At 48.4% G+C, this 15000-nt stretch overlaps 3 protein-coding genes across 10 annotated transcripts in view; 2 read left to right on the forward strand and 1 right to left on the reverse strand.

The window, feature by feature from the left end:
• ppp1r9a (protein phosphatase 1, regulatory subunit 9A) overlaps window positions 1-1404 on the forward strand; it is a 34624-nt gene extending 33220 nt beyond the window's left edge. For all 8 annotated transcript variants that reach the window (XM_076044394.1, XM_076044395.1, XM_076044396.1 and 5 more), the window contains one exon: window positions 1-1404. This exon is cut by the window's left edge and continues 874 nt beyond it. The gene's annotated coding sequence lies outside the window, so the exon portion shown is untranslated.
• Window positions 1405-1617: 213 nt separating this feature from the next.
• asb4 (ankyrin repeat and SOCS box containing 4) lies at window positions 1618-5810 on the forward strand. Its single transcript, XM_076044049.1, has 6 exons — window positions 1618-2261; window positions 2821-3120; window positions 3260-3502; window positions 4027-4274; window positions 4386-4499; window positions 5054-5810. The coding sequence occupies exons 1-6, from the start codon at window positions 1766-1768 to the stop codon at window positions 5240-5242; spliced, it is 1590 nt and encodes a 529-aa protein (XP_075900164.1). The 5' UTR covers window positions 1618-1765; the 3' UTR covers window positions 5243-5810.
• Window positions 5811-6014: 204 nt separating this feature from the next.
• Window positions 6015-13976, reverse strand: pdk4 (pyruvate dehydrogenase kinase, isozyme 4). Its single transcript, XM_076044071.1, has 11 exons — window positions 13522-13976; window positions 12944-13085; window positions 10872-10943; window positions 10274-10458; window positions 9590-9679; window positions 9330-9407; window positions 8999-9075; window positions 8818-8916; window positions 8615-8728; window positions 7877-7990; window positions 6015-7202 (listed from the first exon to the last, which is right to left on the reverse strand). The coding sequence occupies exons 1-11, from the start codon at window positions 13637-13639 to the stop codon at window positions 7068-7070; spliced, it is 1224 nt and encodes a 407-aa protein (XP_075900186.1). The 5' UTR covers window positions 13640-13976; the 3' UTR covers window positions 6015-7067.
• Window positions 13977-15000: the final 1024 nt, after the last annotated feature.

Genomic DNA, 15000 nt, shown 5'->3' on the forward strand with positions numbered 1-15000 from the left:
ACGCTGCAGGTGCAAAAAAATAAAGACTGTCTGGAAAAGACAGAAGCAGGCTGGTCAGCTTCGACCGACCGCAGCCGGAAAACCTTCTTAGCGATGCTTCGACTCCTCCTGCTGAAGTTTTTATATCCTCCATCCCTCCATCCCTCCATCATCCCTCTCTCCCTCCGCGAGCCCCCTGCTGCTGCCTTTTAGAAGCTCTAGACGGGTAGAACTTGTTCAGAACTCCTCCCTGCTGCTTCTTGCTCCGCCCCCCCGGCCCCGAGCTCTTTTCTTATCTATTGCCAGGTGTGTTTAGACGTTGCGATAAAAAAAAAAGAAAAAAAGGAAAAACGATTTTTCATTTTACCGACTAAAACCAGTTACGTAAGAGTGGAAGCATTTTAAATTCATCCCGATAGATTTTTTTTCCTCCTCCGCTGGTTGAGAGAGACGCCCCCTTTGTGTGTAACTTCTCCTTCCTTCCCCCCCAGGGGGCATGGCCTGGTGATGGTGGGACACGCCCCCTCCCTGCCAGGTGCGGCGGACTGCCTCCGAGCAATACAGGCGTCTGTCCATCTATCTGTCCATCCGTCCATCCATCGGGGCTATGTATTTATTATTTCCTTGTATTTAATGAAGCTACTGTTTATAATATTGACTTATACCAGATGATACCAGATGATATTAAACTACTACTACTGATAGTTATGATTTATCCAGAATTGTATGATGACCTTGACCTTTTTTTTTTTTTTTTTTTCGCCAAATCCTGATGAAAACCAGAAGCGCTTGTTGACTTTAGATCCGGCGGTTTCGATGAGCTGCTGTCCCATTCTTCTTCTCCTCCACTAATATGACTGTAGTGCTGCTGTGTATATTTTGTACACCTTTGAGGTACTCAGCCCCACCGAACCCCCCCACCCACCCCGGGCGCCCTCTGCTATCCAGTTTGTCAGCTGACTGAAATAATTTGACTCTTTTTTTGTATGTGCTGTTATCAACATTAATGATAATAATATTTCCAGTAATAATATTATGATAATGATAATAATAATAATAATACTGAAGAGCAATACGCTGTGAGAATCCTAATTTAAAAAAAAAACAAAAACAACAACCTCATTTTATGTTTTTCAGTATGTAAGCGTGTAAGTTTTTAGCTCCTGATGCTTAAGAATGTGATTGAATGAGGGGAGGGGGGGGGGGTATTTTAGCGCCCCCTGCAGGCGAGAAAAAAAAAATAGCCGGCAGTGTGGAATATATTGGAGGGCTGGAACCAAGGTGATTGCAACAAAAAAATGTACAAAACTGTTGATTTTCTTCCTTTTTAAAGAAAAATCACCTCTGTCTTTTACTTTTTTTTTGCCGTTTTAAAATTTTTTTCAAGGGCAAATTTATTATTGAATAAAACACGCAGTCACAGTCCACGGTTTGCTGGTTTTCATCTTCTGCTTGTGTGTTTCTCTGTTGAAACTCTTTCAGCTTCCGGCTCGACGAAGCACAGTTTCTTTTTTTACGTCACTAGTACGTAACGCTCACTCACAAGAGTAGGTTTGCTGTGGTAGATGTGAGCTGCAACTTTAAAATTTGACGTAATATGCTTTTATTTTTGTGAATTTGTGACGAATCCGCTGACGGAGGTGCAGCTCCTCCTTTTTCCTCCTCTCTCTCTCCTATGATTGGTTTGCTCATATTTTGTCTGGGTCAAGACGACTCAGATTTGAGCTTTTTAGGGAAAAATTAATGAAAAAAAAAAGTTGAAATCTCAACAGCCATCCAACAATTTATGACAGTTTTAATGATAACAATAAAGTTCATAAAGTTCCTTTACTCTGAAATCTTGAAAGCACATGGCCTATTTTACCCCCTTTACCATGTGACCCCCCAACCTCCTACTTGTTCTATTTATACCCAACTATTTGCTCCTCTCTGGTATCGTGTGGCCCCTCCCCCTCTGCTCCGATGGTCCATGGAGCTCCTGCGGTGTTGGCTGCTCTGGTTCGGACTCTCTGCTCTCAGCTTGGTCAGATCCTGGTGGAAGGCACTGCAGGTGCAGCGAGGCTCGGGTTTGGGCTCTGGCAGCAGGTTCATGGAGATGGAGGAGGAGGAGGAGGCGTGCTCCAGACGAGCGGCCGTCAGGCAGCTGAAGCAGCGCCTCCTGGAGGCCGTGCAGGCTAATGACGGCCGGCAGGTTGAGGAGATCCTGTGCCGCAGGGAGATAGACGTCGACGCGGTGCTGGAGGTGGAGGATCCCGCCATGGTGCTGGCCTCCTATAAACAAGGTGAGGGAGGAGGTGAAGGAGGGGGTGGGGGAGGGGGAGGAGTCACAGAAAAAAATGACATGCTGCAAAGTTTGGTCCGCAATTGTCTTCATGAAATTTTGAAAATGGATTTTGCATGGAGAGGAAAAACATGAAAACAAATTATGAAATCTGTGGCCAGGAGTGCAGTACTCAATGCTGTCCACTAGATGGTGGTATGAACACAGGGTTTTTTTGTGCCTTTCAAACGCTGATTTGTGTGAGTTTCTTCAAACTTTTAAGTGCATAATTTAAATAATAACTTTTAAACACCAGGAAAAAAAAATCTTGTTTTTGTCTTCCTCCTCTTCCTCCCCCCCCTCCTCTTTCTCCTCTCCCCACTGTCCTCATCCTCTTCCTCAACCTCCACCTCCTTCTTCTCCTCTTCCTCCCGCTCCTGCTCTTCCTCCTCCTACTCTTCCTTCTCCTCCTCCTCCTCGTCCAACTCCACTCCTCTTCCTCTTCTTATTTCTCCTCTTCCTCTTCCCTCTCCTCTTCCTTCCTTCTTCCTCCTCCTCCACCTCTCCTCTGCCCCCTGCAGGTTACTGGCTGCCGGGCTACAAGCTGGAGTCGTCGTGGGCGTCGGCCCTCCATGTGAGCGCCATGATGGACAGCGTGGAGGTGGCGCTGGTGCTGCTGCAGGCCGGCGCCGCTGTCAACCGCCGGCCCAACGGCAAGACGCCGCTGCACGTGGCGTGCTCGGCGGCCAGCGGCCAGCTGGTGGCGCTGCTGCTTGCCCACGGGGCAAAGGTCAACAGCCTGTCACTGAGTGGACACACTCCGCTGCACTACTGCGTCGCCGCCCAGTCGCTGGACTGCGCCAAGCAGCTCATCCTCAAAGGTCAGGAGGTCAGGCCCTGCCCATCATCCCTTCTACAGCCCACATTACTGCTTCTTAAATATGTTTTATATATTTTAAAATCCTAAAATTCTGTCAACAGGAACCCGACTGATCTTTTTCTTTTTTTCTCTCCCTGCAGGCGCCAACGTCAACCAGGCGGACCAGGACAACGGCGAGGAGACGCCGCTCCACACGGCCGCCAGGCACGGCGTGCCAGAGCTGGCGGCTCTCTACCTGGCCCACAGAGCCTCGGTGGACGCCCTCAACTCCCTGCAGGAGACCCCGCTCATGTGCGCCACCTTCTGGACCTTTGACTCCCGTGAGCAGACCTACAGCCAGAACCACCACCTGGTCTGTCGCCTCCTGCTGGACCACGGCGCCAGTGAGTTTAAGAGGAATTTATTTTATCTTATTTTTGGATTATGACCAAAAAATTTATATGAATTTGTCATGAATTTGTTAAAGACTAAGACTACGACAGAGAGTTATTAATTACTTAGTATTTGTAATGGTATTGGTGAGTACTCTACTCGTTCTGTAAAAAGGTGCAAATTATTATTATTATTATTATTATTATTATTATTATTATTATTATTAATAATAATATTATTATTATTATTAATAATAATAATAATAATAATAATAATAATAATTTGCATAATAATAATAATAATTTGCATAATAATAATAATAATAATATTATTATTATTATTATTATTAATAATAATAATAATAATAATAATAATAATAAATTAATTATATTATTTTATATTAGACAAAAAAATTGTCATATTTTTATATTATTATTATTTATTATTAGTAGTAATAGTAGTGCTATTTTCATACATCAAATATATGAGGTTATTTTTATTTAATACTTTCTCATTTTTCGTCCTTGTTCTCCAGATCCCAACCTCCAGGAGGAAGACAACAAGACGGCCCTGCACAAGGCGGCCTGGAACGGCGACCACGTGCTGATGCAGATGCTGCTGGAGGGCGGGGCCGACGCCAGGGCCATGGACATCAACGGCTGCGCCCCCATCCAGTACCTGCTGAAGGTGACGGACATGCGACCGGCCGCGCTGCCCGACCGCTGCTACCAGCTGCTGCTCAACCACAACGCAGCCAGGATCTACCCGCCGCAGTTCCACAAGGTACACACACACACACACACACACACACACACACACACACACACCTATAATAAAACAAAGCATAACAATAAGTTGTAGAATGTGAATGAACACCTTTTGCCACCTCTGCAGGTGCTGCAGTCCTGCCACGACTACCCAGCAGTGCTGGAGATCCTGGTCAACTCCTACGAGCGGCTGAAGCCAACCAGGAAGTGGAGAGCAGCCATCCCTGACGACTGCTACCAGGTGGGCCCCGACCACACACACACTGGGGTTCACTCACAGTCTGTGTGTGTGTGTGTGTGTGTGTGTGTGTGTGTGTGTGTGTGTGTGTGCGCGTGTGTGTGTGTGTGTGTGTGTGTGTGTGTGAATAATCTCAACATTGTTATCATTATTATTATTATTATTATTATGAGTAGTAGTAGTAAGATTAGTGATGCACCAACACCAATACCAGTATTGGGTATCGGTACCAATACAAGGGTTGAATGCTCTCCTCATACTTAAATGAGGAGAGCATTTACTTACGTAAAATATGTGCTGATACCAGTTGTGTGTGAATGTATGAGACAATTTTGAGAAAGTTGTGTTTGTACTGCAGTGAAACTTTCCAGTTGTGAAGAGATGTTGTTCAAATAACAGAACATCTCAGTAATTCTATAATGTATAACAAACTTATTAAGTACTCAGTATCGGTGTGGGTGAGTACTGAAACATGCTAGTATTCGTACTCGTACTCTTTCTGTGAAAAACTGCTACTGGTTCATCCCTAATAATCATCATTGGTTGTGGCTCCGCAGCGTCACGCCGACTTCTACGAGTCGCTCTTCTCCGTCTGCTCCGCCTCCCCCCGCAGCTTGCTGCACCTGAGCCGCTGCTCCATCCGCAGCAGCCTGGGGGGGCGCTGTCACAGCGGCGTGCCGGGGCTGCCCCTCCCACCGCGCCTGAAGAGATACCTGCTGCTGGAGCCCGAGGGCGCCCTCTACTGACCGGAACCTTTAGTCCCTTCAGCTGGAGGACGGACAGAGAGTCCTGGGCTGGAGAGGAGAGAGGAGGAGGAGGAGGAGGAGGAGGAGGAGGAGGAGCTGATTGACGGAGGTGACCAGACGCTGGACGGGACACTTGAACCTCCGTCACCTTCCCGAGAACATTTTGTGATTGTTTTTTTTTTAAGTGTCATTAGTCTGTTTTTGTGGTTGTTTTCCCAAATGGTCCCAAACACTCCAGAGGAGCTGCAGGAACCTGGAGAACCGCTGACTGACTGAGTCGGACCCTCAGGCTGCACTGAGGGGCCTCTGTTAGCAGCACAAACACTCCAGCGGGCCCCTCGTGGCCTCGAGTGCTTGTTTATTCCAGCGGGTTGCGGGCGCTTCCTCTGAGTGCTGAGAAATGTTGGAATCTTCCGTCTGAGACGATCATTTGCACACCTGCCTGCCGAGCAGAGGTTTGCATGAACGTTTGAGGACCCTTGAGAACTGTGAGTGTCTCGAACTCCGAGTGTCTTTCTTCTGCTGGAGATAAGAGAGGCAGCAAACAGACTGCAAGGTTTCATTCATTTCTCCAATAATAATAATAATAATAATAATAATAACTTTTAAAATAAAATGAACGATTGAAAACGAATGAATTTGAAATAAAATAAAAATGATAAATTAAAAGCACAAATCCAAAGAAAACGTTAAAAAAAACAACACATTATTTTAAAATTTATAGTAAATTTAAAAATATATTTAAATAAAGTAATTCAAGGAGGAGACAAAGTTCCGAGGAGCCGCAGGAGGAGTTTTTAATTTCATTACATTCGCCGGTTCTGTTTAGTTGCGAACCACAACGTCTGCAGCAGCACTCAGAAAAAAGGGGTGGAGTTCACGCAGCACAGCGATGGACAGGGATTGGCTGAAATGTTTAGTGATTCCTGCACCGTCAGTATGCCGGCAAACAGCTTTCAATAGATTACAATAAAATGACTACCATCATTGTAAATGTTGAGGTTAAAATGTTGATCGTCTGCAGTTAAAACGCAAATTAATTATTAATTACAGCAAATTGATGCATTGAGGACGTCAGGAAATGCTACACAAAACAACAACAACAGTAGCAACAACACACATCTCACCCACAGCACACCAAGCGCACACGCTGTGTTCAAATGCACAGTATTAAAAAAAAAAAAATCTTACAAGTCATTTTGTCGTTTAAGGCACAATACAGGCGTGAAAGTTGGAATCCTCCTTTTAAAAAAAAAAAAAAAAGAGGAAGCGCACGTTACGTTTTTCCGTGACTCACAAACAAACAAGCGGTTCGTGTTCTGAGCGAGTTTTTAAATGTTGTCCTCTTTCATCTTTGAGTTTGTAAGTCTGAAACGCTGCTTTATGGTTTAAGATGAGACGCAGCCAAATGTTTGATCGGACGCTGAGAGAAAAGAGGAGGGCGGAGCAGCAGCAGATTCTTTCACTGCCTGTAAACCAGAACCAGTTGTTGTTGTAGTCTTTAGTAAATGTAAGTTTAAAAAGCAGAAGCACTTTCTTTTTCTGTGTTTGTTCCAGCATAAAAACCTGTCATGACCAGTAGCCGTGCTAAAGTCATCTAGCATCAGCAGCAGTTATTATTACTAAAACACAATTCATTCAAAAATAAAAATAAAATACAGAATTCCTCGACGAGCCTGTTTTGTTGGTGGCATCGCAGCGTCGCCGCACAAAATGAATGTGTCTGTTGTCAGTGGGAAGTTGGTCAGTTGTCTGGACAGAAGGTGGTGGGGGTGGGGGGTTGTTTGTTGAAACTGGCTCCGCCCCCCCAACCCCCAGGGCCGCTTCACTCTTGCTTGCCCATCCTGCGGGGGTCCTTGCTGGGCATGGACCAGTCGTCGGCCTCCGTGGACGTCTGGTAGTGACGCAGCGCCGACTTGTTGAACACGGGAAGTCTCTCCACCGATTCCGAGGACAGCGCCTGCCGGTGGGGAAGAGGGGAACTTCAGCTGCTATAATCGGTCCGGGGGTCCGTTGAGGTTTTTAATCCGGCCCCGCCCAACTTGAAGAAATTATCAGTAGTAAATCATAAAATAGCTGGATTTTATCCATCTTTCAGTGTTTTCTGTGTTTTACCAGTTGGGCTGGGCAAACTTTTTGACTGGTGGGGCCACAATGGGTTCTAAAATGTGACGGAGGGGCCGGAGCAGCAGCAGATGGATGGAGTGTTTTGGTGACCCACCTCATAGGAGGAAAAATATATCATGGGATGTGTAGAAAACATGAGCTTTCATGTTTATTGGAACCAAAGCAAAGTTCCACAAAATGAGTGTCTTTGAAGCCCCACGGTGTTTAGCTGAATAAAGTATCCATCCATCTATCTATCTATCTATCTATCTATCTATCCAGCTCTTTATTGAAATGACTCTGAAAACACTGAAAAAAATGGATGAAATGCAGTGATTTTAAGACATACTGACTATTAATATAATTTATATAATTTCGGCTTAACGGGCCACATATGGTCCCCGGGCCGTAGTTTGCCCATGCCTGGTTTAGCTGCAACAATTTTTCAGAAATGTCATTGGTCCACTTTGAGTCAGCAGGTTGGATCAGTGTTTGTTTTTTCTTTTTTTTTTGTTTAACGGCTCTCACCTTCAAGTAAATGACGGCTGAGGTGCCGTAGCCCTCCATGGAGTAGAGCTGCAGGTCTCCCTGGAAGTACTTGGCGTAGAGGCGGGAGATGGGCAGACCGTAACCGAAACCAGCCTGGAGGAGGAGGAGGAGGAGGAGTTGGAGAAGGAGGAGAAGGAAGAGGAGTTGGAGGGGGGATAGAGGAAGATGAGGAGAAGAGGAAGAAGACAAGGGGGAGGAGGACGAGGAGGAGTTGAAGGGGGAGAAAGATGAGGAGGAGTTGAAGGGGGAGGAAGATGAGGAGGAGGAGGTAGAGGGAAGGGAGGGAGGAGGAGGAGGAAAATGTAAAGCACAAGCAGCAGGAGGCAGAGGTGGAAGACGAGGAGCAGGAGGAGCAGCAGGAGGAGTTATAGGAGGAGCAGCAGCAGGAGGAGTTATAGGAGGAGCAGAAGCAGGAGGAGGAGGAGTTATAGGAGGAGCAGCAGCAGGAGGAGGAGGAGTTATAGGAGGAGCAGCAGGAGGAGGAGGAGAAGGAGGAGTTATAGGAGGAGTTCAGGATGAGGGAAAAACACAAAACAAACAGAGTTGAAGCTGTAAAGTCTGGTTACAGTTTAATCAGAGTAAATGTTCCCTGGCTGCGTTCACACCGTGTAATTGGCTATTCAACAACCACACTAACTCGCTCACTCCCTCCCTTGCTTGCTCACTCCCTCCCTTGCTTGCTCACTCCCTCCCATGCTCGCTCGCTCCCTCACTCACCAGGGGGGCGTTGCGGGAGTTGTCTCCGTGGACGGGACTGGGCGCGGTGGAGTACATGTAGCTGAAGAGACGCTCGATCTTTCTCAGGGGGACTCCGCCCCCACGGTCAGACATCTGGAGGATGAGGAGGAAGAAGAAGAAGGTCAAGGGCAAGGTCAAGGTCAACGGCTCCGAGGACGGACAGAAGAAGGTGAGACGGCCACCTTGATGGTCAGGTCCTCGCTGCCCAGGGACACTCGCACTTTGACGGGCGGCAGGGTGAGACTGGCCTCGTGGGTCTCCACCGTCGCCCTCATGGCGTTCTGATAGGGGATGGGGGGTGAGGGGGAGGCATCAGGTCAGTGCCGCTGAGGGCAGCTAGAGGGCGACGTGCTTTTCTCTCACCTTGAAGAGCTCGAAGAGCATGTGGTAGAGGTGGGACGGCACGTAGACCATGTGCACCGGCAGCTCGGCGCTCTTGGCTGAGGACAGAAGGGGGGAAAAAACAACAAAACCTCAGCAGACTGTTAGCCCTGTGTTTGCAGCCTGCTCCTAAAAAAAAAAAATCAAACCTGGAAGTTCTGCTATTATACCTCCCGCAAGTAAGGAAGGAAAAAAAAAATAAAACAAGATGGGGGCTTCGAACATCGGGGTCAAACTCCGGCCCGTGGGCTAAATTTGGCGAGGGGAGAAGGGGCGGAGTCGGAGGGAGAAGGAGGGAGGGAGGGAGACTCACAGTTGACCTGCGTGACCTCCACCTCGGGGGAGGTCAGGTAGTACTGCTCACACAGCATCTGGGACGTCTCATAGGCATCTGCAGAGGGAAGCAGGTCAGAGCAGGGATTCTGGGCGTGTGTGTGTGTGTGTGTGTGTGTGTGTATGCTCTCTCTCTCTCTCTCTCTCTCTCTCTCTCTCTCTCTCTCTCTCTCTCTCTCTCTCTCTCTCTCTCTCTCTCTCTCTCTCTCTCTCTCTCTCTCTCTCTCTCTCTCTCCTGACCTCTGACCACTGACACCACGTCACAGCTGGGGTCGATGCCGCCGATGTGCTTGGGGTGTGCAGGGTTCACGCTGCCGTCGAATATCAACGCTGCAAGGAGGGAGAGAGAGAGTGAGGGAATGAGTGAGGGAGTGTGTGTATGTGTACACACTCTGTACACACATACTTTATCATGACGTACGACAGTTGTTGCACAAGAGCGGCGGCAGCAACACAAAAGTTGCGATAGCACCCCGGCGCTCTGTGCAGCATGTTGACATTTCCCTGCATGCACTTTGCCTGGAAGGTGGATTTTTTTCTGACTTTGCACAAGTTTGTGCTTGTGTCAGCAGAAAAAAAGGCCCCCACGCAGCAGCAGCAGCGCCACCTGGTTTACATCTCGTCAAGCTGCAGGGCTGCAAGCCATGTTTTATCTCTAGGTTTGTTATAATGAATCATCGAATGACTGCTGAGCGTTTGTGTTACTTCTGTTTCAGCGATTTCCCCGCTCAACCCCGGTGGATAAAGAAGGTACTGCAGGTAAAGCCCTGAATGTTTTTTTTAAACACAACATGAAAACAGATAAAAAAGTTTTTAGTTAAAATAAATAATTCATTGAGTAACTAATCTTGATTTTAAACTTTACCCAAGTATCTAATCTTAGCTCTTAGCCAAGCGCAATGGTTAGCTAGCTAGCGGACTGACTGTGCTGGTTGATGAGCATGCGTATGGAGATGCGGCTCATGTAGAAGCGGTCCAGGAAGTACTGGACGTGCTGGTTGACCACCGAGTCCACGCAGAAGGCCTCCTTGTACTCCACCACGCCCTGCGCCATGGTGGGCACCACGTTGTTGTGCCTGTTGCGGATGTTCACCAGTGTCTGGGTGAAGCTGGAGGGGGAGGAGGAAGGGGTGGAGGAGGAGTGGGGAGGAGAAGGAGCAGAGAACGAGTCCAGGTTACGACTGTTCAACACAACTTCATTTTTTTCCCTTCTCTCTGCAGTAAAATGAAAACATTGATCAATAATGACTTGACCTGATGATGACTGGAGCCTCTTCAAACAAGAGCAGAACCGCAGAACGGATTAAAGCTAACGCTAACATGCTAATCTGCGATAATTCAAAATTGCAATTTGTGAAATGTCAGCTGATTGAAGAACATCAAGAGCCCTGAAGGTGAATGGATGCAGCTGATTGGCTGACACATGTTCCCAACACAGACCAGGAGCCAGAAACGGGCTGGTTAGAAGAGAAGTGTCTCAGCTGTTTGAAGAGGTGGTTTTGTGCGGCCACCCTGGACTCACCCTGTCAGGACGTCCCGGTTGTCCGGGTCTTTCTCCAGAAATTCCACCAGCTCCGACAGACTCTGTGAGTACCTGCAGGACAGAGGAGAGAGAAATGAGACGCCTTCGAACTCAGTCGGCTCAACTCAAATCAGACTTCAAAAAAAAATTCTTAAATCTGTTGCATTTATTTCACCATTTAAGAGATTTAATTTTTTTTTATCTTAAATTTAGGATTTCACCACCTCCACCTGAGAGAACAGGTGAGGGAACGGGGGGTGGGGGTGGGTGTGTGGGGTAATAATTGAACTAGTTTACAAGCTAGCAGCACCTTCCTCGTTCCCCCAGCTAAACCCTGGCTGTCTCTCTTTCTCCTTAAAAGGATGCTGATTGGTCCGATCGTGCCGCTTCAGATCAGCACTTTTCAAGATGGATGTGAAAATGAGGAGAAAAAAAATTGAGGCCAACCTCGGAAAGACTCATTCAATCATTTCAAATCCTGATAATCTTTGAGATTCGTCATCGTTCCAAGTTTGCATCCATGTGTTGTTGTTGGAGTCCCCCCCCCCCCCCACCCCAGCAACAAAAACTACAAAAAAAAAATCAGGTGTAATTGAATAATGTCAGCGGATCAGATGGAGGCGCTGAGCTCATCGAGCCGCTATCTCGGTCGGAAAAATAAAAAGTGGGTGAGAGTTCGTGCGGGTCCCTCGGCAAGCGTCCGGCCTTCACACGCTGGGCCCGGCGGGGGAAACAGATGTCACGCCTTCAAATAGACTCATAGTCCTGCCACAGAGTACAGGCCAGGAGATACACGGAGGTATGTCTCCTGGCCTCTCTCTCTCTCTCTCTCCTGTGTGGTGGACGAGTGACAGATGGACTCGGAGCGCCGGTATTCCAAACAGCTGTGCAGCAGCGGGATCGTGACCAAATATGGACGGTTGGCGTGGAGTCAATGAGGTGGGGCGGGGGGGTGGGAGGACGCTGACCTTAATTGTTAACACAAACACGCTGCGGTGAATTATTACGAATTATCCTTAAGCTCCACTTAGCCCTGTGTTTGAAGCCTCCCACCACTTGGCTTGGACCTTTGGGAAATGAGGTCAAGGAGTCAGAGGGTGGAGCCAACACCAAGTGTGTATGTGTGGTGCTTTATGCCACTTGTGATGTCACGAGGGGCAGTTTTTTTTTTTGTTTTGTTTTTTTTTCCTAAGCTCAGACTTTCAGAGAGATGGTAAAAGTCAAATAAAATACAAAATTGTAAAGATTGGACTTTTTCTCTAAACGGGGTCGCTGCCTGATTGTTCCTTGAAAGCACCAGGAACAAGGAACCTTGACGGTGCTGATGCACCTGCATCACCTGCAGCCAGCCGAGGTCACACACAGGACACAGGACAGAACATTTTTACAGCCCTCATGTGTACAATTACTGCACCTTGAAACTGCAGGACCGCGCAAAAAAAAAAATCTCTGTGACCTTTGCTCACAGTGTCGCTGACGTACAGCCCATAAATTAAAGCCGCCGGTGCCACGTTCACAGGGCAACGTGGCGGCGTCTATAGGTTTATCTAAGGCCTCTTAAGTAACAACAAGTTGGATGTGAGGAGGCAGAGGTGGAAGACCTCTCCCGTCAGCGGGTATGTCTCCTTTAAACAAAGATCATAAGGCGTGTTCCAGACTGCAGTGTACAAAACAGTGCAGGAGGGAGGAGGTGGGGGAGGGGAGGGGAGGGAAGAGGAGGAGGGAGGAGGGTGAATCGAAACTTGTTTTCTTGTAAAAACTAAATGCTGTGCGTCCATTTTATGCAAAAGTATGAAATTTACACTGCGAGCTTAAGCTTCATGTTTTCATTCTGCAGAACCTGCAGAGATTGCAAGAGAGAGAGAGAGAGAGAGCGAGAGAGAGAGAGAGAGAGGGAGAGAGAGAGAGATGGACCTATGGTGGCATGGAGCTGGAAGAACCTGAAAGAAGGCATGCATGTGTTTGCTTTTTCTTCTTCTTCTTGCTCCATCTTGCTGTTTACACTGCAGACGTCCATCCTCTGTAAGAAAGAGGAGGAGGAGGAGGAGGAGATGCTCTCCTTCACGTCCTACCAGCTGGTCAGCAGCTTGAGGGACGGGGTGCTCAGCAGTTTGTCCGGGAGGAAGTCGATCTCCTTCATGATGTTGGCCAGCCGGACGGGAAGCTCCTGTCTGAGGAAGACGAACGAGGTCTTCTCGCACGCGTTGGCCGAGCCTGCGGTCACGGGGGGGGGGGGGGGGGGGGGGGGGGGAGCAGAGAGCAGAGAGGGGAGAAATGCATAACCAAGCACTCAACTTTGACCTCCATTCTGAAAGACAAGTCGGTGGACGTGCAACAGTGAAGTGATTTTTGACAGAACGCAGCCAACTCAGCGTTTCTGGGCCACTTCTCACAAGAAAACAAGCAGAGAAAAGTTCCTCTTTTTTTCTCACCATAATCACTTTAAAAAGGTGTCAGAAACCACCTCGCTAGTTGCGTTTGAACGTCGCATCTTTATTGTTACTGGGTCAGGCCTTGAAGTCAGCTGTCACCGTAAACAAACGCCGTGACTGCTTCACATGCCTGTCAAGTCGCACGAGGAGGGGAGGGAATGAAAGACGACCGGCAATGACCGACAGACCGACCGAACCTAGCGGGGCTGGGCACTCACCAAAGTCCAGGAACTGCTTCATGGACAGGGGAGAAGGGCAGAACTTGGAGAAGCGCTCCACTTGTTTCGGGGAGCCGAAAACGGAGCCGTTTTTCATCAAAAACTGGGCGAACTTCATTTTGGCAGCCTGTCTCCCCCACCCCCCCACCCCCCACTTCCTCCTCCTCTCCGACGGTCCGTGAACGCAGCACGCAGTTGTCCTTTTCCTCCACGGGCACGCTCCACTCTGCAGGGCTGCTAAAGCTAGCGGCGCTAATAAAAGTTCGCCGCGGCGGTTAAAAATAAAGAAAACCCTTCGGGCGGCAGCGAGTCACATCCTGCGGGCTCTTTCAGCGGTGCTCGGGGGTCTGACTCGACCGGAGGACCAAGCCCATCCTCGGGACCCAGCGGCTGAACGTCCTTCAAGGCCAACTTCTTCCAGCAGTCCGCAAACTTGTTTTGTTGTCCCTCGGACGGGGAGGGGGCGGGGCGAGGGGGAGAGTGAGAGGGGGAGGGGGAGGGACCTGCGTCCACACGGCCAATGAGCGCGGCGTATTTCTGGAGAACGTGCACATGTCGGAGAAGTAAAACCGGAGCGTGTCAAGTCATTGAACTGTGATGAAAAAGGTCGACAAAAGACCCCGTATGCACTTTTCATATGAACTCGTAAGACTATCTGTCTGTCTGTCTGTCTGTCTGTCTTGTTGTCTGTATGTCTGTCTGTCTGTCTGTCTATCTATCTGTCTGTCTGTCTGTCTTGTTGTCTGTATGTCTGTCTGTCTATCTATCAATATGTCTATTTGTCTGTCTGTATGTCTATCTATTTGTCTGTCTGTCTGTCTATCTGTCTGTCTGTCTGTCTCTTTCATTTTATTTAATTTAAGTTTTATTGAAAAGACTCCATATATCACACCTATAACTACACTTGTGCAGCAATGGGATGCAAAGTATGGAACTATACAATTTAGTATATGACATCAGTAGTAGTAGTAGTAGTAGTAGTAGTAGTAGTAGTAGTGCAATGGTACCGTTTGTGTCGCGCGCGCGCACACACACGCACACACACACACACACACACACACACACACACACACACACACACACACACACACACGCGCGCGACACAAAAACCAAAATTTTTTACACAATTGTGGTGCGTTGATACTTCTACTTGGTCTCATCTTAGGGCATCAATATACGGCGCCAGTACTCTTACTTGTCCAGCAGATGGCAGCGTTGCAAAAGCCGCGGGGCGATGACGGCGGCGCGTGCCAAAAGGAAGTAGAATCCCTCCTCCTCCTCCTCCTCCCGTTGCTCAGCATCCTCATCCGTCCTCCTCCTCCTCCTGCTCCTCCTCCCACCAGGATGTGCCGGCGGCCGCTGCTGCTGCACCTGACTCCGGTTCCTCTCTGAGCGGCTCCCCCGCTGACATGCGTCCCTCCTCCGACCAGCGGCGACAGTGACTGCGGGACGCGCTTCCACAGCAGCAGCAGCAGCAGC

The sequence above is a fragment of the Nelusetta ayraudi genome, unplaced genomic scaffold (genome assembly GCF_046127955.1).
Source record: "Nelusetta ayraudi isolate G7.1 ecotype Tasmania unplaced genomic scaffold, CSIRO-AGI_Nayr_v1 ptg000079l, whole genome shotgun sequence".
Lineage (NCBI taxonomy): Eukaryota > Metazoa > Chordata > Actinopteri > Tetraodontiformes > Monacanthidae > Nelusetta > Nelusetta ayraudi.